The sequence below is a fragment of the Neovison vison genome, chromosome 11 (genome assembly GCF_020171115.1).
Source record: "Neovison vison isolate M4711 chromosome 11, ASM_NN_V1, whole genome shotgun sequence".
NCBI lineage: Eukaryota > Metazoa > Chordata > Mammalia > Carnivora > Mustelidae > Neogale > Neogale vison.
The window spans coordinates 98,988,770-99,013,087 of record NC_058101.1 but is presented as its reverse complement, the minus strand read 5'-3'; the positions used below and the strand labels follow the sequence as shown (position 1 = coordinate 99,013,087).

The following is a 24,318-nucleotide window of genomic DNA, read 5'->3' as shown; positions in this document are numbered from 1 at the left end:
CACGGTTACAGAAATGTGGCACGTGTCTTAAAGTTACGCAGAAGTAGCAGAAACAGAATTCACAGATGCTTTCTGTCTTCTTGTCCCATCTTTAGGGTTGAAGTCAAAGAAATTACAGTAGAAAAAGAGAATGGAATCAGTATAGATCAATAAGGGTAAAATATGATTAATTTAAATACCTAATCCTTGTCTTAAGTAATTTGAGTCATTTATATTTATTTTCCCGCAAGTGATATATAAATGATATTTTGAAATACAAGCTAGTAAAAAGGAAGCGCTGTCTTTTTTTGGTTCATTCTGTCCTTCCAGAGAGACCAGATGTTACTTGAAGATGTGTTACCTGTGCAAGAGGATGATTCTTTGATGTCTTCACACCCAATTGTTGTCACTGTGACAACTCCTGCTGAAATAACATCTGTTTTTGATGGAATATCCTATAGCAAGGTAGGGAAAATATGACATTGTTGTGAACATCTTCCTGTTTAGGGACTTTCAGTAAATGCTCAAAATGGAAAGAATGGTGAGACTGTGCTAATGGGCTCTAGGAAACAGTGTAGAGCTTATTCTGGTTGCTGAATATTCAACAGTTTGTACTTTTCAGTCAAACTGATCAATGCTGGTCATTGTCACAGGATTTTGAATCAGATTTTTAAAAATTTCTCCTTTCACTTTTGTTTATAACCTCTTTCATTCTAACTGAACATTTACATTTCAAGCTTCAAGTTTAAAATTATTTTATTTGACTTTTTAAAGGACAGCTAATCTTCTGCTGTGTGGTCTTTGGTGCCATATACGTGGATACCTTTTCTAATAGAATCCTTTAGGGAAGGCAGTAAGAAGTTAAACCCAACTCAGTTTGAAGAAACGACTTTTAATCATTTTTATATGATATAAAGATGACTTTATGAGCAGTTGTAGATGAGGCATTTTTATCCATGAACATGTTCTGCAAAGCTACTGTAGATCTCCAGTGACCCACTTTCTCCCACAGCTTTTGCTACAGCTCCTCCCCCAAACAACTTCATGCTTGCATGCAGTATAATTTAGTCATTTCCCTTTTGCTGCTCATGGCTTACCCACTATGCTAGGTGGCTCAAAGGCCGATGAAAGTGAATCTATTTTGTTATTCTGGGTAATACCTAAAGTTTTTTATTTAAAACAAAATATTATAATTATTAAAATGAATACTAGATAAAATGGCTTGAGTGAAAAAAGCTTTCTATGTCTTACCATTTCAAAGTTATAACATCATATTTTTAGCTTTCTGTGTCATTATTCCCATGGCATCTTTTTAGGCTTCCTTTATTCATTTTTGTCTCACATTACCAATAATTCTTTCCTCTGTTAAAATGGACATTTCGAATCCACTTATAGTATGTTATAATAACTCAAATGGGCACATTTATATTTTATTAAATCAGTTTCTTTGAGTCAGAGATATTCCATGGGTTTAAGATATTAGGTCATAAATAAATAAATGTTCTAAGTCTTTAGCCTTCTAGTAGGTACAAAAATAATGTGTACTTAAATGACAGTAAAAATTGCTCCCTTACTAGGGAAGCACATGTTTTTCTGGCGAGTTACTTGAAAATTGATTTAAAAGTGTATAAATAGTGAATTTTAGTATTAGTCTTATAACATATGCAGAGAAAGTTGAAAGCAGAGGATTTCCTCAGATTCTTCAGATAAAATAAAACCAAATGAGATAAACTACTTTTGAAGAGGATTTTAGGCATTGATGATATATCTATCTATATTAAACTATTTGACCAGATAATTCCTCAACTATTTCCACTAAATGTAATCTCTTTGAAGTACTGAAATATACTTTAAGAAGTAAGCAGAATTTTATCATGGAATTACTTTCCTTAGTCCCTGAAAAATAGAGGAGTTTTCTAAGTGTTCTAACGTTTCTCTTTCATTAGAAAAGCCCCATCTGCTGGTTCATCTGGTGAAGTGCAGTAATTATTTAAACCTTAAGTCACTGAAATGATGGCCACTGTATCAATTTCTCTTTACCTTTTAGTTATTTTAGAGGTGGAGATATAGGGGGTATGACAGGTCACATTTTTTATCCTAAAACTATGGAGTTATGGCCAAGTGATTTAGTAGGGTCATCTTGAAGACATAATCTCACAAATAAGATATTGCAATACTGGTCACAATTGCAATCCCTGGTGTTTATTTCCTGCCTATCCTTTACTAGTTCAACCTGCCATTCTTTTCTACCACAGGGAGCGTCCATTCTGAGAATGCTTGAAGACTGGATGACACCAGAGAAATTTCAAAAAGGATGTCAGGTGTGATTTATTACTTTTAATAGTATTAAACGTAAGCTACACTGATCAATGGCTGATGGGTGACAATATGTGGTTAATTAAGGACAACCCCCTTTTTACTTTTTCTCTCCTTAGGAGAGATTAAATAGCAAAACATGAGAAGGTGACTTCACACCCAGCTAAGTGCCTACACCGTCTCTGTAATTACCATTTAGCAGAAATTTCATGGAGAAGTTGAATGGATTATTTTAGATACTCTTTACACACATATTAGCTAAGTCTGCCATAATAAATAACATCAGCCCGGTCATTTAAACAAAGGAAATGTATTTTCTCACGGTTCTGGGGGCTGAGAAGTCTATGACCACATCCCCATAGATTTGTGTGTTGGAGAGGGCTGTCTCCCTGCCTTGCAGATGGCTGCCTCTTTGCTCTGTCCCGGAGTGAGCAAGAGACAGAGCTATCTGGTGCCTCTTATCAGAGAGACATCAATCCCCATGAGGATCCTACCCTCATGAATTCATCTAAACCAGACGCTGCAAATACCATCACATTGAAGATTAGAACTTCAATGTCTAAATTTCAGGGAACACAATTCAGTCCATGGCGACATGACATAAGAACTTAAACATATGTATAAAAGTCTTCACTTCCAGTTTGTAAAAGGACTTCTTCCTTGTTGGATTTAAAAAAATGGCAAATACACACATTCCTATTATGATGGAGTCAACAGTGAATAAAGAGGGCCTGCTTCCTTTTAGAAACAGAAATGATAATAAATTTTCAAAAGCCTTTCACACATCCCACTTAAGCTGATTACTCCAGGGGATATTTCAGTTTCAATTTCATTTTTCTAGCAAAACCTAAGCCAAGTCACTCGGGGTTTTTTTTTGTTTTTTTACACTAAAGAAGTATTTTCTTTATTTAAAATTTTTTTTTGCATATTAAAATTCTAATTTATTTTTCAAATGTAAATGGAAACACTAGAAGCCTCAAGATTTTTTTTAGTACACTGGAAAAGGTGCATTCAAGTCCTTTTGACATTTTTCTTTTTTAAAAATTTAATTTTTTGTGTGTTCCAAATTCCTTGTTTATTATTGTCAGTGTTGCTACAATCTGTCCCAGCAAAGGTCCTGTCTGCAGGTTGGCGCCATTGCAGCCTAGAGATGGAATAGTCTTCCTACTTCTTCCCTTCCATCTCCATCCTCTCTGCTGTGATGCCCCAGGTAGTCTGGCAGAGCAGTGGTGATGGCAGCCAGTCCAGAAAGCAGAAAACAGGTCAGAGCAGCACCTCGCCAACTTTCCCAAAGAATGCTAGTACTTCTTTTCAGTGTGATTCCCCAGGACAATGCCTACTCCCCATTCCTTCAAGTCTTCTTATGTGACATCCAGCACTCTCTGGGTTCCCCCAAATGGAAACAGTCCCTTCCTACCCAATGCTGAAATTTCTAGGTGACTATGAAAGTAAGAAATAAGACCAGGACTTGGGAAATATTCAAGAAGTACATCCATACATTTTAATCCTTTTGTCCATTAATAAAAAATTCTGTGTGGACACTGGCAGAAAGGGAAAAGCTATGTGCGTGTTCTTATGTGCACATTAGAACATCTTGTAACTTTCCCCTCAAATTCAAACACATATTTCATCATATCTTCTCTTACAGTGAGCACCTTCAGTGAGGAACTCGGTCTTCTATATCTTTGCATTATATTCCAGTATCTAGTAGAATGCAATATGCATGTTAGGCAATCCAAAAAGTGTTTCTGGACTGAATGAATGGTCTATAATAAATGTTATAAAATATAGAAAAAAATAAAAACAATTCTTTTTTGAAAATTCCATTTGCATAGTGTTCATTATAAATGAAACTGATCAGTAACGCATTCTTAGAATCTTCAAAACTGACTTCAGATTAAATGATTTTTGTGGTAACTTCTAGGGATGTACCAACAGAGTCCTTAAAAGTGAATAGCTATGCTAATAACTCAGAAATACTCCCGTATTTCTGTTAGCTCAATATCTATGGTATAATTAATTAAAAAGCCACTAATGGTCTAAAACTAATATTTCTCAAGTGAAAACTGTCTTCCTCCATCCTATGACTATAGATGAAGCTAGAAACTGAACTAGAATGAACAGGTATTAATGTTTTTCATGCCATCTTAGTGCTGTGGAATAAATTTACCAAAACAACAACAACAACAGAAACACCCACTAAAACCCTCTCTTTTCCCCTACAATCTTCAATCACTAGCTCATATCTGAAAATAGTATAGACCACTCTTAATTGCTCTCAAACCAACTGTAACGTTCCTTTCCTTCATTCAAGTATTCGAATAGTATCTCTCCTTGAGTTATCATCATGTATATGATTGCTGCCTCTAAGTCCCACAATCTGTGACACCATTCAAAAAATTTCCCTTGCAAATACTAACTTTCTGTCCAAAGTGACTCTTCATGAGCGAACTTGGTGTGGCAGAAAATCTGGAGATGGCCAGCTCTGTTCTCTTTCATGCTCATCCCCTTCCCCCAAACTCCATCTCAGACAACAAAGCAGGTGCAGAGTGCAGGGAGACAGGGCAAAACCATCACCTGGAAAATCTTTAGGGTTGTGCTTGTGCATAAAAAAATCATTCTAGAGGGTGCCTGGGTGGCTCAGTGGGTTAAGCCTCTGCCTTCAACTCAGGTGTCATGGTCTCAGGGTGCTGGGATCAAGCCTCATATCCCGTTCTCAGCTCATCAGGGAGCCTGCTTTCCCCACCCTCTGCTTGCCTCTCTGCCTTCTTGTGATCTCTCTCTCTCTTTCTCTCTCAAATACATAAATAAAATCTTTAAAAAATCATACTAGAAAATGGGGCATTCGTAATAGTACACGGTCATAAAATCAAGCTGAGAAACATATCCATCCTTTCTTTTTCTCCTAGTATCAGCAGTATCCCTGATAGGACAGGAATGGCTCAGCTGGAATATGGGCCTTTCCCTTCCTGGGACACTAGTAACAGAAACAAGTCTTTCCTTTTGTGCTTACCATCCCAATACCAATTAATGCGGGACTATTATTGGGGGGACCTAGGTCACCATAAAATTTTGAGTAGAATGACTGCGATCATTCGAATGATTGTGATCATTCGAAGTGAAGAAAGAAATTTCTTAACAGAGACTATTCTGAAGTGCACTAATCTAGACAAAATAAAATTGATGTCTTTTAATATATTGTTTATATAAATGTCCATGTAGCCTGTACTTCAGGAGAAGCAAGAAACTACAGTTTAAAAAGCAATAATAACATCACCACTGAAACCCAGAGACTGGTCCAGGAGTCGGAATTCGTTCAAGGTTACCACAGGAAACTCTCTTCACCCCTCTAGGCGCCAGTTTCCTACACCCCTAAAAATGTGATAGTTGCTTAGATAATATTTAAAATTCCTTCTAGTTCCCCGATTGCATGTTCTAAGCTCAAGACATTGTGAGTGTACAAGTAAACTTCTCTACATTAATATTAAGATGCCACTACTTACTAGAAAGAATCATTAGCGGGTAGTTATGGTTATAAGTAATTATTACTGTTATTAAGTATTCCATTATTTTATTTAGAATGAATGATTTGTGCAAGCTCTGGAACAAATACCTAAAATTGAATACTGAATATGTGCCTTTCATGTCGTCTCCTTTCCTCTGCCTGCCCTCCAGTGGTAGTGCTGAGCAGTGAACTCATTGAAAGAACAAATACGAAGGTGGCTTTGCAAACTGGTCTCAACCCTCATCCAGGCTTCTTGGAGCAGTACTGTTAATACTGTTTTATCTCTCTGTGCCTGAAAAGAAAAGAATTTAGAAGCTGATGTGACTAAGGCACAGTGACTCCTGAAAATTATAGCAACTTAGAGTGAAAATGTCTGGTGCAAAGTCAACCACTGGTTATTTTCTTTGAAGCTCAAGGAACACTTAAGAAGGTTCATTTCTATCAAAGATGTCCATATTTTAAAGGGACAATTCTTGAGAACAACAAAGGCATAATATGGCAGGAACTTTGGATGGTTTCCTGGAGAACCACAGTTATGAGAGTAGGGGAAAACTGGAAATTTTCTTTAGGGACACACCACATTATATCTGAGATATTGTGTGTGTGTGTGTGTGTGTGTGTGTGTGTGTATATATATATATACACACAGAGATATTGTGATATTGATATACAGAGATATTGTGAACAGAATGGCCAAAGGGGAGACACTTCTAGTTTAAAAATTCATATTTTAAAAATAATTGAAGAGTGAGACATTCTTTAAAGAGAATAATTTCCCCAATTTATTCATGATCATGATCATCATTATCAGTCTTTTTATTCAAAACATCATATATCCATTTCTTCGAAGCTTGGGTCTACTGACTGCTACCTGCAGGCCAAATCTGGCCCACCACCCATTTTTTGTAAGGTCTACAAATAAAATTGCTTTTACAATTTTGAAAGGTTGGAAATTCAAAAGAAGAATATTTCATGAAACCTGAAAGTTATATGAAATTCAGATACTAGAGTGCATAAATGTTTTATTGGAAGACAGCTATGGTCATTCATTTACATATCATCTATGGATAATTTTGTGTTATAGAGGCAGAGTTGAGTAGATACGACAGACACTATAAAGCCCCCCAAACTTATATCTTTACAATGCAGCTTTCTACAGAAAAAGTTTGCTGAGCCCTGCCTTAGAGCCAAGCTTACCTGTTTTATCTTTGCAAATTGCCTTGCTCATGTGTGATGGGGATCATGTAGAGTCTGAGATGAGAAAACACCACTGCAGAAGAAGGTGGAGTATGTAGTCAGTAGGGCTACAGTGGTTAACAACACTAAGTGAAGATCATAGAATTACAGATCTCTCTTCATATTGGATCACAAATGTGTGGATTGTTGACTGTTTGCTGAACACTCGACTGCCCTTAAGTATCTTATATTTCTTCTGAAAAAAAGTAAACCTTTTTTCTCCTTTCCACAATTCCATTAGATTTTAAAAAGAACAAGCTATATCATTAATAAGGGAAAAATGTTTGTGCTTTACAAATACATTATTTGTACAATGTTTTCATAGGTTACAAAATGTTTTCATACAATGTATCATTTTATTTTAGGTACACTTGCCATATTGTACATTAGAATGAGATATATCTAAGGGTTCAGCTCATGTGGTAGAAGTATGAGGAAAGCATACATTGACTTCTTTTTAAAACTTTTTAAAAATTTGTTTATTTGAGAATGAGAGAGAGTGTGAGTGAGAGGGAGAAGCGGACTCTCCACTGAGCAGAGAGCCCGACAAGGGGCTCGATCCCCAGATGCTGAGATGATGACCTGAGCAGAAGGCATATGCTTCACTGAGTCACCCAGGTGCCCCCTACACTGACTTCTAAAATACTTGTTCTCTTTCACGTACAGATTTACTTGGAAAGATACAAATTCAGGAATGCAAAAACTGAAGATTTTTGGGAAGCACTTGAAGAGGTAAGGAATGTATCCCAATTGTTTCTTTGTCGATTAACAAATGATTTATCAGTCATTTCTTTATCTGACTATTCTACATTTTATTCTTCTAATTTACTAATTATTCCTTATGTTCCTTAAATATCAGGCAAGTAATCTACCAGTGAAAGAAGTAATGGATACGTGGACCAAACAGATGGGCTATCCTGTACTTAATGTCAAAGATATGAGGAACATCACACAGAAACGCTTTCTGTTGGACTCAAAAGCTAATCTTTCTGAGCCACATTCAGATCTTGGGTAAGGATCTATAAAGCATTTCAAGAAAAAAGCAGAAATTTGATGGAAATGCTGGCTGTTTGGTTGGATCATGCTCTTCAGTACATGATTTATGGGTGAATATAAAAGCACAGTGTCTTTAGGAAGCAAAAGCATTCAAAGATAGCTCCATGGTCTCCAAGTTCAAAATGGTAGACTGAGCACATGCATCCAGGTCCTGTCCTTTCCAGAAATCACTGGAAAAAAAAAAAAAAACAGAAGTGCTAAAAGAAATAAACTCATAAAGGAAAGAAAAGAGGAGGGGCAAGATACATCATAGAATTTTAGAAGATAGGCCAGAAGGAGAAATATTGGTAGAAAACAAATAAAGGTATATGCAGCCAGATAAAAAGGGACTTACGGTAGAAGTAGAAGTAGCTTCCCTCTCCCTGGGCAGGCTCTGAGCTCACTGTCAGCATGAAGAGTGGAGCATAGGAGTGAGAAGTGAGGCTGAAAACAGGGCAATTAATTTGAAGTCTAGACTCAGGACAATTGTGCCAGTTAGACACACCCCCATTTCATTTCCCCTTCATCTACTGCTATCCTTCCCTGTTGAGAGCTCTCAGAGATCTACCAGAAGTCCGGCAATGACCCAAGGCAAAAATCCAAAGGCTCTTTCCCTCCCCCTAAATAAATTGACTAAAACAGTGGAGGAGAGCTAAGGATTTTCACTTGGTTAGGATGCCCAGAGTAAAGCTTTCCTCCTCATGGCATTTGTGGGATGGACGGGCTAGAGCTGCCAGCTCCCCTTATACATACACAGAGCTCCCAGTCAGACTTCCTATTCAGAGGAAGAGTCTGTTTCAAAAATACACCTCACCTCTCAACAGCAGAGGGATTAACTACAAGATACCAAAAGTAATTAATTTAGTCCTTCTTTCTGAAATATGGGTGGACCATTAAGATCACATGACATATTAAAAAATATAAAAGGTAAAATCCTAAAAATGTAAAAGGTAAAATTCTACTTGAATAAACAAAAAACCAATTGGAGAAATAGAAAATAAATTTATGAAATAATTTTGGCGATCAAAGAAGCTATTAACACCCATTTACTATGAGCAGAATTTCTTTGGAAAAAATAAACTTAAAATACAGAATTGCTCTGGAAGTTTAAATTTTTGGTTATCAAAGAATTATTTGACTGAGTAGAAATAAATTTGGGGAACTGTCTCAAATTAGAGGGCAAACACATAGAACTGACAAACGTGAAAGAAGATAAATAGGCAATGTCCAGTACTCAACTAAGAGATGTCTCTCAAAAGAGAAAGCAGAGAAACCTGAGAGGCAGATCATATCAAAGAAATGATAAAGGACACAGGGATTCTGAATAAAAGGTCCCATAGACTACACAGTACAAAAAAGGAAAATACATACATACATATATATATATATATATATATATATATATATACACTTAGCTACACCTTCAGAAATGTTACAGTCATCTAAAATAGTTGAAGAAAAAATATTTTCAGCCTCCACTTCCCTACCCAAACTAAACCAAATGTAAAAGCACAGCAAAGATGTTTTCAGTCACAGAGCCCCAGAAAATGCTTTCCACACAGCACTTCTTAGAAGTGACTAGGGGAGAAGAAAGAGGAAAAAAATGGATAAATCAAAAAAAAAAAAAAAAGAAGAAGACATGGACCCAGGAAACAATGCATCCAACCAAGGAAAACCATGAGAGAAAATGCTGGCCATTAGTGAGCCAGGGGGCTCACAGTGCCATGCGTAAGAGCCCGATGAGTGGGCTCAGGTAGGTGATGGTCAGCAAAAAGCAAGTAGGGTTGAGAGAATGAAAAAACCTGAGGAGCTAGTGAAGGCCCATCAGTTAAGTCAACTATAAAGGAGAAAATCAGAGAAAACAAATTAAAGCTGTGTGTAAAAATCGTGATCCAAAAATATAAACCAGGTAGAATAATTTTATGCCATTGCTAAATACAAGAAAAAGAGGTCCATTTGACCCCTATGTTAGGGAGTTAGGGTACATTTTTATTGAAATGACTCAGGGGGCCATGGAATCAGTCGGTAGAAAAGGAAATGGAACTCCAACACACTTCCTGGCCAGCAATATGTATACAAGTGTATGATTTCATAAGCGTTGCTTACTGGCTTTTAACTTGTCTAATCAGGGATGAATAAGGTAAAATTCTGTTCCAGAGGCAGAGAAGATTGCAAATAGAAGCAGTCTTAACACTGTAAGAAGAAAAAAAGCTGGCAGAAGAAAGGAGGTGGAAGAGGGAGGGGAGGTGGAAGGACGGGTTGGGCACTAATTTAGTGGTGTGCTGGGGCTGACCCTAATCCCGCCTCGGAGCCTCATGCTGGTAGTTTGAAATCGATCATATGGTGAGTTCATGGAAACCAGCAAATATTGTGTTCGGTTCCACCCCCATCCCCCACCAAGAGCCCATTGTTAAGTATTTACCAGCACTCCACAGGATAGCCTACAGTTTCTCCTCCCTGTAAAATAGGGATAAAATCTCCTGTTTTACAGTTAGGAGAGAAGAGCAATACTCACATTTATGAGACAGGAAATGATAGCTTGAGTACATAATTGAAAGGAATAATTATAACCTATAGAAAAGTAATAATAATTTTGCCTTCTTAAATTTTGACTGTTAATGGGAGAATGGAAAAGAAATTAGTATAAGAAAACTAAATCACCCCATCTCATGGATGAGTTAACAGATCCTATCTGGGGCAAAAATAAAATAAAATAAAAACATTTAGAGTTACAGAATTAGCCATCAGGGGAATTAAATCCAGAAGTATTTTTTAAAATATGATGCTGCTAAGAGAGGAGCTGGCCTGTAGGAAGGGTGCAAAAGGAGACTGACTTTTCAATAGGAGTCTTTCCAGTTTGAGGTTTTTTTTTTTTGTTTGTTTGTTTTTAAAGATTTTATTTATTTATTTGAGAGAGAGAGAGAGGGAGTACAAGCAGGGGAAGAGGCAGAGGGAGAGAGAGAAGCAGATTCCCTGCTGAGCTGGGAACCCAGACATGGGCCTCAATCCCAGGGCCTGGAGATTGTGACCTGAGCAAAAGACAGATGCCTAACCATCTGAGCCACCCAGTTACCCAGTCTTCCTAGTTTTTGATGAGATGTTTCTATTTATAAATTGCACAAATGTGTGAATATAGTTTGTACAGAAAGTCTCAATATTATATCCATTTCTGTATGACTAGTTAATTTTGTATGCATTTCTGGGGTGCCAATCACTGCCAACAGAAGAGGAGGAAATCAGGATCTCAGGACCTCTGGTATGGGGCTGGCCACAAAAACCTGGGTAAACCACTTTGGGGGTATCATCTCAGCCCCCCATTACACAGATGAGCCTCCATCTACACAGGATCCTGGCTAAATGGGAACAACATAGGATGTGCGGCACTGGTTCCCTGGATAATGTTTCAGTTTCACCCTTGCCAATTTTTTTTTCCAGTTTTATTGAGAAATAATTGACAAGCATCATGTATAAGTTTAAGGCATACAACATGATGATTTGATTTAGGTATATTGTGAAATGATTCCCACAATAGGTTCAACTAATACCCATCACTCATGCCAGTTTTAATGGTCTTTTCTTTCAACTTTTGAATACTTGGTTTGGTAGAGAGACTTTGGCACCCATGGCCACTTCCAGTGATATCTAATCTCTACCGCCCAATTTCCAGTGAAAAGGCCCTTTGCCCTCTTTATCTCATTAATAGTCTCAGTGATCTTATTATATAGTGTGTGTGTGTATATATATATCATCACAAGACCAATTATTTGGTAGCAATTAAGATAACAAAAGGAAGGACAATTATAGGGTATGACAAAGGTTTCCCAGAATATCTATAAGCTGGTTCTTTTAGAGTTACTGTTTTGTTTGGCAAATTAAGATTGGCCAAATTTAAAACTGCTGGAGACTTTAGATATTAAAACTCAAAAATATTTCTCTCTTGTGAAACAAGCTTTCCTTGGGGAGTTTCACAATGATTACGCTCTCCCCCCATATGTGCCCATTGATACACTGAGCCTGGTTAATGGGCGTGTTGGGGGTGAGCTTGAGGAGGGTGGGCCAAGGAAGACATTCTTTCTTAAAGAAGTGAGATGTGGGGCGCCTGGGTGGCTCAGTGGGTTAAAGCCTCTGCCTTTGGCTCAGGTCATGATCCCAGGGTCCTGGGATTGAGCCCCACGTCGGACTCTCTGCTCGACAGAAAAAAAAAAAAAGAAGTGAGATGTAAGCTGAGTAGATTGATACGAAGGGACCACCATGGCAGCGGTGGTAGTGTTCAAAACAGAAACTACATGTATGAAGGCTCCAAAGTTTAAAAAATAGCAGTACCCATAAAATACGCAACTTACTGAGGATTTACTAAGTAGCTGGCAAACTGTAAGCGCTTTGGAGCATTTTATTATAACAGGTGTGGAAATGGAGAAGTAACTGGAAATGATGAAATAATTGATTCAAGGTTACACAGACTGTAGGTGATGGCACTTTGATTTGAACACAGGCAGTCTGGCTCCGAGAAGCTGAACAGCAGAGATGCACGGGCCCAGCAGTGAGAGAGGAAGCAGGGGCCCGGCGTGCACACTGTGTTCATGATTTTGCACAATAGTGTGCAAATTCGAGGACTTCAAAGAGAGACTTGGCAGGCTCACCTTTACATTTTTCCAAGTTCTCCTCTGGCTGCATTAGAGAGAGTAGGTCAGAGTAGGGGCAAGAGTGGGAGCAGGGAGGCCAGTTACTATGGTAACTGTAGTGAATGACTCACGCAAGAGGTGAGACAGAGGATGGGGTCTGCCTAAGGAGAGGAGGAGAGTGGCCCTGAGCTGAAGGGGTGTGGCAGGTGTTCCAAAGATGAGGTTGAGCTCAAATTTTTCGCTAAAAAACAAACAATTTGCAGAGAACTGCACTGGATGAATTTGCAGATAAATATCTCACTTTAGAAAATCGTTCTCATCTTATTCTATAGTGACCATAGCCAAATTATTAGAGAAAGTTCTTTAGAGAACTTTGTCATATGTACTCTATATGGTGAGTGACACAACCTGTTTCCTGGCTTCCAATTCACGGCTTTGAAAATTAAGTCACACTAATAGCACACTCGGGTGTTTCCAATGATTCAACCTGACAAAATTCAAACTTCCTGTCCAAGACATCAGAGAATGGAGAGCACTCAGAATTATTAAATAAGCTACTTTCAAGATACTGGTTGGTACCTGAGCAGGAAGAACGTCAAGAAAGCCAGGGTGCTCCCCTTGTTACAACCTCTTCTGGAAACATCAGACACTCAGCTCCCCCACAGTAAATGACCTTCATATGAACTGGGTATCTTGCTGTATGCAAATATTAAAAATTAATAGTTCATGCCAAAACAAAGGAAATTTGAGTTCCTACACCAAATGAGATCAGTCAGGGAGTGCCTGTAATACTTATCTTCTCTTTATTTTGGAAAGGAAAGATTATGATAGAAGAGCTTTGTTTTCATTCTTTCCTCTTCATAATACATGAATGAATTGAAACCCTCGATCTTGGGTGAGAATTAAAAAAATCCATATAATAATTTGTGTGATCATTCTATTAACTATAAACTGTTTATTTTATAGTTACTGTTTTATGTTCTAGCAGATTAGATTGGCCATATTTAATACTGCTATTTAGTAGCCTCTAGATACTAAAATTAAAAATATTTCTCTGAGAAACAAACTTAAAGCTTCATAGTAATTTTTCCCTTCTGTCATATGTATCCACTGATTTGTTAAGCCAAAGACATACCAAACACTGTTTTTAAACTGGTGGGATTGCATCTTTTAAACTACTTCTTGGTTATGCATTCCCCTTCACACAAATAAAAAAAATTATTACCAAGCAAATGAAATATATTATCAGGTCTTCACTTTTTAAGTTATAACAAATCTTTAAATTATACTCATCAAGATTTAGAACATGGAGCTATATAACATTTATACTTTTCCTCTAGCATTTTCTTTAGTTTTTATCTTCAGATACCATTTTAATTTTATTTAGATGCAATACATGATTTTTTAAAAAAATTTATTTATTTGACAGAGAGAGACACAGCAAGAGAGGAAATACAGGCAGGGGGAGTGAGAGAGGGAGAAGCAGGCTTTCTGCCAAGCAGGGAGCCTGATACGGGGCTCCATCCCATGATGCTGGGATCATGACCTGAGCCGAAGGCACAGGCTTAACCCACTGAGCCACCCAGGTGCCCCTCGATACATGATTTTTAATGATCACTTACCATAAAGTCAATCTATTTGCTCCATTTTTATAAAAAAAAAAGTTATATATGCATAGAAAAATAAGCCCAGAAAACATGTGCTATCCTGTTGAGAACATTTGTTAAAAATCTACAGCAGCCCCTGAACAAATAGGAGAGAAAACATTATATCAAAAGTGATCCTTCATGATTTTTTACTTGATTGAAAACCTAGATCATAACATATGCCCTAATGACCCCAGAAAGGAATTAGCCCTTTCTCCAACCCTAATGTTAACCCACTCTCTCTCTAGGTATATTTCTATCTGGTGGGAAATGTGGTTGATTAAGTTGTACTATGAACTCAATGGCCTCCTCCTTCTTCTCACAGCTTACATATTCCAAGATTAGGGAATTCTTACAGACCACAAACTTTGTACAATGCAAATGGCCCACACGTGTTGTAAGTTATTGTTTCAACAGTGTGGTCTCAACCATCTGGTAGAAATAAACAAATTTTGGGTGCCTGGGTAGCTTAGTTGATTAAGCGACTGCCTTTGGCTCAGGTCATGATTCTGGAGTCCTGGGATCGAGTCCTGCATCGGGCTCCCAGCTCTGTAGCGAGTCTACTACTCCCTCTGACCTTCTCCCTCTCATATTTTCTCTCACTCTCTCTCTCAAATAAATAAATACTTAAAAAAAATTTCTTGTCTCCATTGGGGGAATTCCCTATCAGGGACATGTCTTCAGGAATCCACTCAATGTAGACGGGGGAAAAGGAGAGTAGGCGAGTTATTTGGGGACAATCAAAGTCAATTTCTTTAGTGAAAATTATGTTGACCATATTTAATACCACCAGAGTTCATTAGAGTGTTAGATACAAAAAACTGGATTCTGCCTTTAAAAATGAAATCTGGTCCTCCTAAATTTTAGGTAACATATACAAGACTCTCTCGCTCCATTTATGTAATTTCCATTTATTGATATTTTGTACTCAAATCTATTATTTTACTCACATTAGATTAGATCCTATAAGGCATTCTAAACTTAGGAAATTATATGGCCGCAACCCTTGATCCTTTTAGTCTTACGATCCCTTCAGACTTCAAAGAATATATATATATTTTTTAACATAACTTAATAGTATATCTTATGTCCACTTTAAGGCAGAGTGTAGTCCCAGAGACTGTTTTACGGGGGAATGGTCAAAATATGAATTCCTGGCTGTGCACAGAGGGCATCTAGACATTTGCGTGCTCTGTCCTTTCAGTCAGGTCACTATTGGAGAAATGTAAAGAAGGGAAGAAATGTTAGTTTATGTGGCATTACCAAAGCAAAAGAAGAGTGAAAGAGTGAAATATATAGGTAGGATGGGACCTTTAAAAGTGCTTGTTTGTCAGTTGAGAAGCTGCAAGGGATCACTCTTAGGTCAGCTTCCCTAAAAGCGGATTCTGAAGTGATGATTCAGGTGAAAGCTACTCACCAGGAAGTGTTTTTAAGACTGGAAGGGGACTGGGATGTGGGGTATCAGGCAGCAGAGTGCAATATTGAGTCGAGTCGAGCGGAGCTGGGGCTGTGGAGGGTACCTGTCCAGGGGAAGGCTCTGGAGACGGTACTGTAGAGTGCTCCTAACAAATGGGGCAAGGAAGATTCTCATGCCCTTCCATCATTGGCTAAGGGGTGCATCCAAGAATGTAAAAGCTAAGAAACTTCTGGCTTTCCTTGCTTGGGCAGCTAGAGGGCAGTCCTCTGACAGAGAGACCCAGGTGATTAGCTGTCGTCAAGGAGAGCACACTGGAGTTTGGAGTGTACAAAAATGACAAAGAGATTCAAGGGGATAAGACTGGATCACTGACAATGCTTGCAACATGACCCAAGAAACAATGTATATATTGGTTTTATAGAATTTAGAGCCAAAACCATTCCATCAGCAATACAATCCTCAAAGAAATCTACTAACTCAATCTTATAAAACATTTCAATCCAGTTAAAAAACAAAGGATTACGTCTTTTGTGTAGATGGCAAAATGTGTTCTCCCCATGGGGCTCAGTCGGTTGAGCTTCTGACTCTTGATTGTGGCTCAGGTCCTGATCTCAGGGTCCCGGGATTGAGCCAGCAGCAGGCTCATTGTTCAGCCGGGAGTCTGCTTGTCTCCCTCTCCCTCTGCCCCTCTCTCCACCAAAGCGCGCACTCTCTTTCTGAAATAAATAAATAAATCTTAAGAAAAATGTATTCTCCCTGAATTACATAAATTTTTATTATATCTTGAAAAGGGGAAATATCATCCCCCATTCTCTGTGGGGACTTGAATGATCACAGATGACAAAAAAACAAGGCAAACTTTGAGTTGAAACCTGAATCTAAACACAGATTCATCTTCTTTCTAGGTCTCTTGTATTTTCTGATTGATAGTACATGACATGAGAACAGTCAAAACAATTTAAAACCTCTTTCATGAGGTTTCAAGACTAAAATATTAAGTATATATTGTACCAAAGTACAAAGCTAACCACCTCTCCCTGCTCCACAAGAAAATACTAAGTAGCTAATGAGAACACTAAAAACAAAACAAAACAAAACAAACAAAAAACAAAACAACAAACAAACGCAAAACATGCTTATCTGATGATTTTTTCCTTTGCAGCACACCTGACTCACATGCTGCAAAGTAGGAGATGGGGAAAGAACATGAGAATCTTTAAGGGATGGATGGTGGTGGTGTAATTTAAGTCTCGACATAATTCCTAAAATGGCTTATCCCCTGCACGGTATTTTAAGATTGTCTTCTGAATTTGAAAAATGGTTTGTGTTCCTTGACAGAAACTAAGCATATTAGAATATGTGCAAGTATGTGTGTGAAAGCTCAATGTTATCATGTAACGTCTTACATTTAGGTAGCATTTTTTTTAAAGTCCCAAGGCATTTCATTGAAATAATTTTCATGCCTAGCTGATTTGTTGATACAAAGTTCCAAATTTTAGAGATTTATAGAAATTGAAAGTAGTTATATGGCCTATTTTCATCACTAAAGGGTATTATATTAACTGTATCCTATATACTGGATGATCATTTATGAGGAAAACAAAATTTTTAAGTATTTTTACTTTGGAAATGTTTTTTGTTTTTTAGTAATAAGAGTTAAATTTTTCTCTTAAAAAAATTTTAGTTACACATGGAATATTCCAGTTAAATGGACTGAAGATAATGTATCAAGTATTACATTCTACAACAGGTCAGAAACAGGAGGTAAATGTCATCAATTGATTTATTATTTCTTCTTTTGAATTAATGTACCACATTAAACTAATGTAAAGTGTAAAGAAACAACACTGAAGCTGGAACTTATGATATACATTAAAGCTAAAAGAGACCTCTTAAGTAATCTTCCAATGAATTCAAGCCCTTATCTAAAACGAGAAATTTTCTACCTTGAGATACTCTTTTTAATGATTTACCATGACTGACACAATTAACAAATACCCATATCCAAAGAAGGGTCACACACCCAACCATTGGATGATAGATGTGCAAGTTTTCTCTTTTTCTTTTCCCCTTCTTCATTTCTTCCCTCCTTTCCTTTTTTCTTTCTTCTACTTTTTTTTTCTTTGTATCACAGAAGTAAATCATGGAATTTCTTAAAATGTTATGTGACAAGCCTGGTTTCTTAAAATACTGACATTAAATTAGACCTATCATTTTTCCAATTCAGTTTGACATTAGAATCTTGAATGATTCCAAATTATCTTTTCTAAGTTGTAAATTGTCCCCAGTAGCTCAAGACACTATCTATACATATTTTCATCCATCCATCCATCCATCCAGCTCCCTAAATGAATCACTTGGCTTGTGCCTGTGTTAAAACTCAGCTGTGACTGCTCTACTCACTTAAATCAACTGGAAATATATTTCTGTATTCTATCTCCCTTGGTTTGTCTTTTCCTTTCTTGAAAAAATTTTGTTAATATTAAAACAAGGAGGCCTTATTACATGTTCTTTCCTCCAGATTACTGACAGAAATAATAGGGCAGGTTTTAGCATCTGTCCCAGAAGATTCCTCCTTTTTACACTTTTACCACTGTACTTGTTTTAGGTTTCCAAGTCACTTTTTTCTAAGACAAATGATACTTTTCTCACCCCACCCCACACAGAGCTGGTTTCAGAAAAGCGGTTGGCATGCGCTTTTCACCTGTGGCTTCTTAGGGATAAAAATGAGGTCAATCATTTATCCTTTACTTACATATGCCTATTTGCTCCTGTAAAATATTCTAAAATATTAATTAGGTATGATTTCCCCTAGCAAGTAAATTTTTATCCTATACTTAGAGGGTTGATTTTTTTATTGAGATAAAAGTCACGTATTATGCAATTCACCCATTTAAAGTGTAGAATTCAGTGGTTTTTATTACATTTGCAGATATGTGTTACCATTACCATAGTCAAATTTAAAGCATTTTAATTGCCTCGAAAAGAAATCCCATGCTTTAGCTATCACTCCCTCTATCTACCACACCCCCAGCCTTAAGCAGCTGCTACTTTCTGTCTGCATACATTTGCCTATTTGGGACATTTCATATAATTAGAATGATATGTGTGGTACTTTATGAGTGTTTTCTTTCACTTAGGGTAATGTTTTCAAGGTTCGTCCATGTGGTGGCATGTATCGGTACTTCTTTCCTTTTTATTGACAAGTTATATCATATCGATTTCCACCTCCCATTCATCTATTTATCAGTTGATGAGCATTTGGATTATTTCTACTTTTTGGCTGTTAATGGTGCTGTAAACATTTCTGTACAGATTTTTCTGTGAATCCAGTAGGTTTTTTGGTTCCCTTTTGCTGTTAGGTACTTATAAGAGGGAATATTTGAATAATAAATTTAATCCTTATTAATCAATCAATCAATTAGTTCTTTGAAGGAAGTATTTACCAAGAGCTAACTTCTTCCCAAGAGCCAGACACAGGGGTAGACATGGAGTTAATGCTGAGGGAGAAAAAATCCCTTACACTCTTGGTACTTACTGTCTAGTGAGGGCACAGACGGACAAGTCAGTAGGCAAATGAGAGTCATGAGTGCCTGGTATGCTAAGAGCCGGAGGGCTCGCTGAAGAAAGACCAGCCCAGATTCGGGGGTTCAGGAAAGGTTACTAAAGAAAAGCATGTCTAGGCTGAGGGCTAGAGGGAAAAGGTAGTATTTAAATGGATGATCGGCTTCACCAGGTGTGGATAAGAACTCTGCTCTGGACAGAGAATACTAGTAGGAAAGTGAGGGCAGAAGGCTCTGCCAGCAACTGCATCCCTTTGTCTTTATATTGAACACATTTTTTGGCTCTAACTATGGATTTAGTTGTCTTTCCCCTCCCACATAGAATATTTCTTAAGGAAATGGAGCTTATTTATTTTGGTTGTGGTGGTTCTATGTCTTCAGCTGTTACCCAGTAATTGTTTATTGAATGAATGAGTGAAAGAATGAAGAGGCTGCAATGTTCACAGAGTTTTGATGACAGACCTGTCTTTATCTGAAACCTCAGAATCATGACGGCTCACTGAGCCAGAAGCAAACTAGACATCTCTTCCTACTTCAAAGTGCCTGCTCCATTTTTAGGCTATGCAATAAGTTCCTGTTTCCTGTCTGGGGACATCTTCAGCTCTCAGCTCAGAGCACAGATGACAAACACATCCCAAGTGCACTGAATGGGCAGTCAGCTCAGGTTACCAGCCCTACCTCCCTCTTCTTGGTTTCTTTGATGATTCATCAGTCAGAAATTTCCCAGGCAATGTTGGCACTTCCCCCAAGGCCGTTACTTTACATTTGTGTTGCACATGATGTTTTAAACATTAAAAAAATTAAACATGTAATTTAGAACAAAAGAAGAGGATCTCTATCACAGACCCTTCCTTCTCCGGCTATTCCAGCCTGCCCTGTGTCATCTCTCTTCTCACTGTTTACAGTATATTTTGTGCTATTGGTTTAATCAATCCTACTTTATTCCTAGTATTACTACTTTATATTTTGAGTATCACATTGTTATTTAATCTTCATTTGCTCTCTCTTTTCTTTTTTAAGTAAATGACAAACTCCTTGAAGATATGACCTTTACATCATACTCCTTGATGGCAGGTCAGGTTCTGTGCACATCTTAAGACTTACTAAGAGTTTAGTAAGTCCTTGCTTAATGGAGGCTTGTTTGCCCACAGACTGCGGTGCTGTTGGAGAATGTCTGTAGATACTTTAATTGTGCCTCTGTCTTTAGTACCAGCTGTTCTTTATCAGTGCATTTACATTTAGTAGTATATAGACTTTTTGGCTTTTAATCTGTGGCTTTCTAACATTTAGAAGACTTGAAGGTTATCACATGATGTCAGATAACTAATCTTACTAAAACATAGTATTTTAAAATAGATATTCCTAAGTGTATAGGGTCTAGGAGAAGGCCTAGGCCATAGGAAATGGTATAGACTTTCGATGACTCTTGCAGATCTAAAGATACATTCTGGATGGTTTAGATAACCAAATTCTGACTACACATAAATAGAATATTACTAGAATCTCATGGTAGTTATATTTAAATGTTTCATGTCAAAATAATTATGGGCATATGTTTTTTAATTTAATAACAAAGAGAAAGAGAGACTTTCTTCATTCTTTCAAGCTGAGCCTCATGGGATGTTTGAATTTTGATTGGCTCATTATGAATTCAGTTTTGCAGATTCAGAAGCTCAGTTTCATCAATTCAGCCCTGGTCAACCAAGGCTTGGAAGATTTATTCACACAAAGCAAACATATAAGAATGCTAATTTGTTAATTTATATAAATAAAAATATACTGGCCAAGGTGAACCAGAATACTCATGTCAGCTAATTAGGTATCTCCTTCCAGGAAGAAAGTTTACTTAATAAGAGTAAAGAGACAGTTAAGGTAGATCAATTATTTCAGAGATTTCATCAAGCTGTGATAGCTTCATATACTGCATTAACCAGGGGAGTCTAATTATTGCATTTAGAGGATATTTTGATGCAATGAAAGTTTTTCATTCATGCAAAAGTCCAATGGAGGTATTCCTGACCTGCCATCTTTCCTAGGTAGTTCACTGCCAAATAGTAACTTAGAAATCCTGTCTTCCTCCTTCTTATGGCTCCACTGCTTCCTAGACCTCAAATTCCTCTGCTGGATCTTTGCACCTGACCAGAGGACAGGGGAAGATAAGGGAGGGTGCAGGTCGAGAAGTGCATCTATTACTTCTGCCCACACTTTGTGTCCAGTTGTCAATCCCATGTTGCTACCTAACTGCAAGGGAGGCTAATAAATATAGTCTAGCTGTATACCCAGGGAGGAAGAGAGAATAGTGCAGTAAATAATTAACAGACCTCTACCACATACATTGTTCTCTACAGGAGGAAATCTGTTAAAAAATCTGGAATACATGTACCAGCTCAACTGTGCATCCCCTTCCCTCTGCAGACTGAGACACTCTAACAGACCTTCACTATCTAAACTCTTCTTTGCAATTATTTCTTCCCAATCACCAAAATCATCACCAGGTAGCCAGGTTGCATTTTTCCAGATTCCTGTTTATTAAATATTGCATATTAATACAATACCTTTCTTTTTAGGGAAATTCTCTAGGCCACTTGCTGATATTTAGGAGGGACTCTGTAATTGTTACTAACATAATGATTACTATTTCTTAAATAGTTCCTTAAATAATTTGTTGAAAACATTACCACAAATGTATAACCAATTCATTTTACAATAGATCATGTCAGACTTAGTTTCAGAGATTAAAATTTTCTTCCTTGATCCTAAATTCTGATAGTGCATCCTACTAGAAATTTTTAGCTTCCCAAGTACAAATAGTGTGTCATTGGTAAAAAAAAAAATATATATATACCATTCTTGTATTTTTCAACTGCTTTGCTAGTAAATGATTCATAAAACTTAATAAGATATAAACTAATTTTAAACTGAAAAATAACTTGCTTAAAGGATCAACGCAACAAAGCATCTACATCGCTAAAGAAAAATACTTCTTTCTCTAGAATTATCAAGCTATCACAAGAGCTGTCTAGTTGTGTAAAGTTTTTTTTATGATTATTTATATAAAACAGAATACAGGCACACCAAAGAGATACTGTGGGTGTGCTTCTAGACTACCACAACAGAGTGAATATGGCAATAAAGTAAGTCAAAGAATTTTTTGGCTCCCCAGTGCATAGTGTAAAAATTATGTTTACTCTATACTATAGTCTGTTAAGTGTGCGATGATGTCTAATAAACAATAGACGTACCTCACCCCAAATATACTTTATTGCTAAGAAAAGCTAACCATCACCTGAGCTTTCAGTGTGTCATAATCGTTATTTTTTTATTCTTCATTATACTTTTTTGTATTTTCCAAATACATATTTGGAACTGTAAAGAACACATAGGACCGTTATGATTAGAGAAACAATAGTAAGTGGAGCAATGAAAGGAAACCTAATACGTGATGACTCCCACGTGCTGCCAGGAGTGGGCACCAGTATTCTTGTCCTATGTCCCTCACTGTGTAGCTAAACAACCCAACAGTACGTTGCTGTTAACAACTGTTGGGAAAGTAGCATGAACTTGGAAAGTCCATAATTACTGATTTCCTGGATCTCAGCTTCCTCATCTATAAAGTGAGAAAAATCACAGTAACTCTAGACAGGCTTAACTAGGTATATATAAAGCACACTGAAATACTGCAGTATTTAGATGGATTGCCAGGAACTTCTCAATGTTATTTATATTTGCCTCACTATTTATAGAACTGCGGCATATCCCCTTTCATAATAATGAAGATAGCTACCATCTGTTGGACAAATAACTGTGTGACCAACACTTTACCGATGTTATCTTATTTAATCTTCACAACAGCCTTGTGAGGGATTTTTATCCCTATTTCCCTTATGGTGAACAGGGACAGAGAGAGGTCAAGTGATTTGGCCAAGATCACACAGCTAGTTAGTCACAGAGCAAGGGTTTTGTCCTAGATCTGTCAGACTCAAAAGTTCATGCTCTTTTTCTTATTAACGTATGGGTCTGTGCTTAGCAAGAGGCTCTCCTCCAGATACAAACATTCAAAGCGCACAGTTGCCAAAAGATTAGCTTCCTTTCAACAACTTGTCCATGGGAGAATGACAAAGAAAGATAAATACTGCGTGAATGAGGTAAAGGTTTATAATTTGTCAAGCACCTACTCTGAACATTCCTTAAAAAAAGTATTGTCTTGTTGGAGGGCTTATTCATATATTATGAAAAACTACTGTGTTCTGGATGTCTTCCAAACCTTGTGAACACTTCCAAAGTTTAAATCTTCTTCCCTCCCAAACTAACTCATCTGCCTCTATTCTGTAATGGCAGCATCATTACTTATCCGATCATCCGAGCCATTTCCCCCTCCTCTGACCGTCCACTCAAGTAAGAAAACCAACTGTCCTCTTGAAAACATCACCTTTTTTCTTTTTTTCATTACCCCCATATTGGAGTAAGCCCTCCTTCCCTCTTGCCTTGGATGATTATGGGAGACTTTAAAATCTCCTTCCAATATATCTCTCGTACCACCATCAAAATTATCTCTCTAGAAAGCACACCTGAGCATGTTATTTCCCTGCTTAAAGATCTTTTCTATCTGACCATCTTTCAGGAGACGGATTCCTTCTCATGGCACATGGCTCTTGTACTCCAGAGCTCTAGATTCTATTTCCAGCCTCATCTTCTATTTTCCAAGATCTCATCCTTACAGCGCCACTACATTAAACTATTTGAAATTTCTCAATAGATGCAGTATTCCCGCACAATTATTTAAAGTGTATATTGTCCTTGCAAACAAAAGAGTGTATGAACTAAAAAGTATAGAAACAATGCTAACTAATAACTGGTCATGTCAGGGCACAGTTACTATTTTACGTGAATTTTTTTTTTAACCTCAAACATAAGTCTCTGTTCCTTCAATGTTGAGCCTCTAAAAATCTATATACTAGAGCCCTGTGTAAATACTGGGTGCTACTTAGAAAGAGAGTTA

The 24,318-nt window shown here is 37.3% G+C and overlaps 1 protein-coding gene across 1 annotated transcript in view; it reads left to right on the top strand.

Annotated features, from left to right (window-relative positions):
• Window positions 1-24,318, top strand: part of LOC122889258 (glutamyl aminopeptidase) — an 82,054-nt gene that overhangs the window by 35,334 nt on the left and 22,402 nt on the right. The window contains exons 7-11 of the mRNA XM_044224255.1: window positions 310-444; window positions 2,235-2,300; window positions 7,703-7,768; window positions 7,896-8,047; window positions 17,441-17,520. Of these exons, the coding sequence (XP_044080190.1) occupies window positions 310-444; window positions 2,235-2,300; window positions 7,703-7,768; window positions 7,896-8,047; window positions 17,441-17,520 (499 nt within the window). The remainder of the gene's footprint in view (window positions 1-309; window positions 445-2,234; window positions 2,301-7,702; window positions 7,769-7,895; window positions 8,048-17,440; window positions 17,521-24,318) is intronic.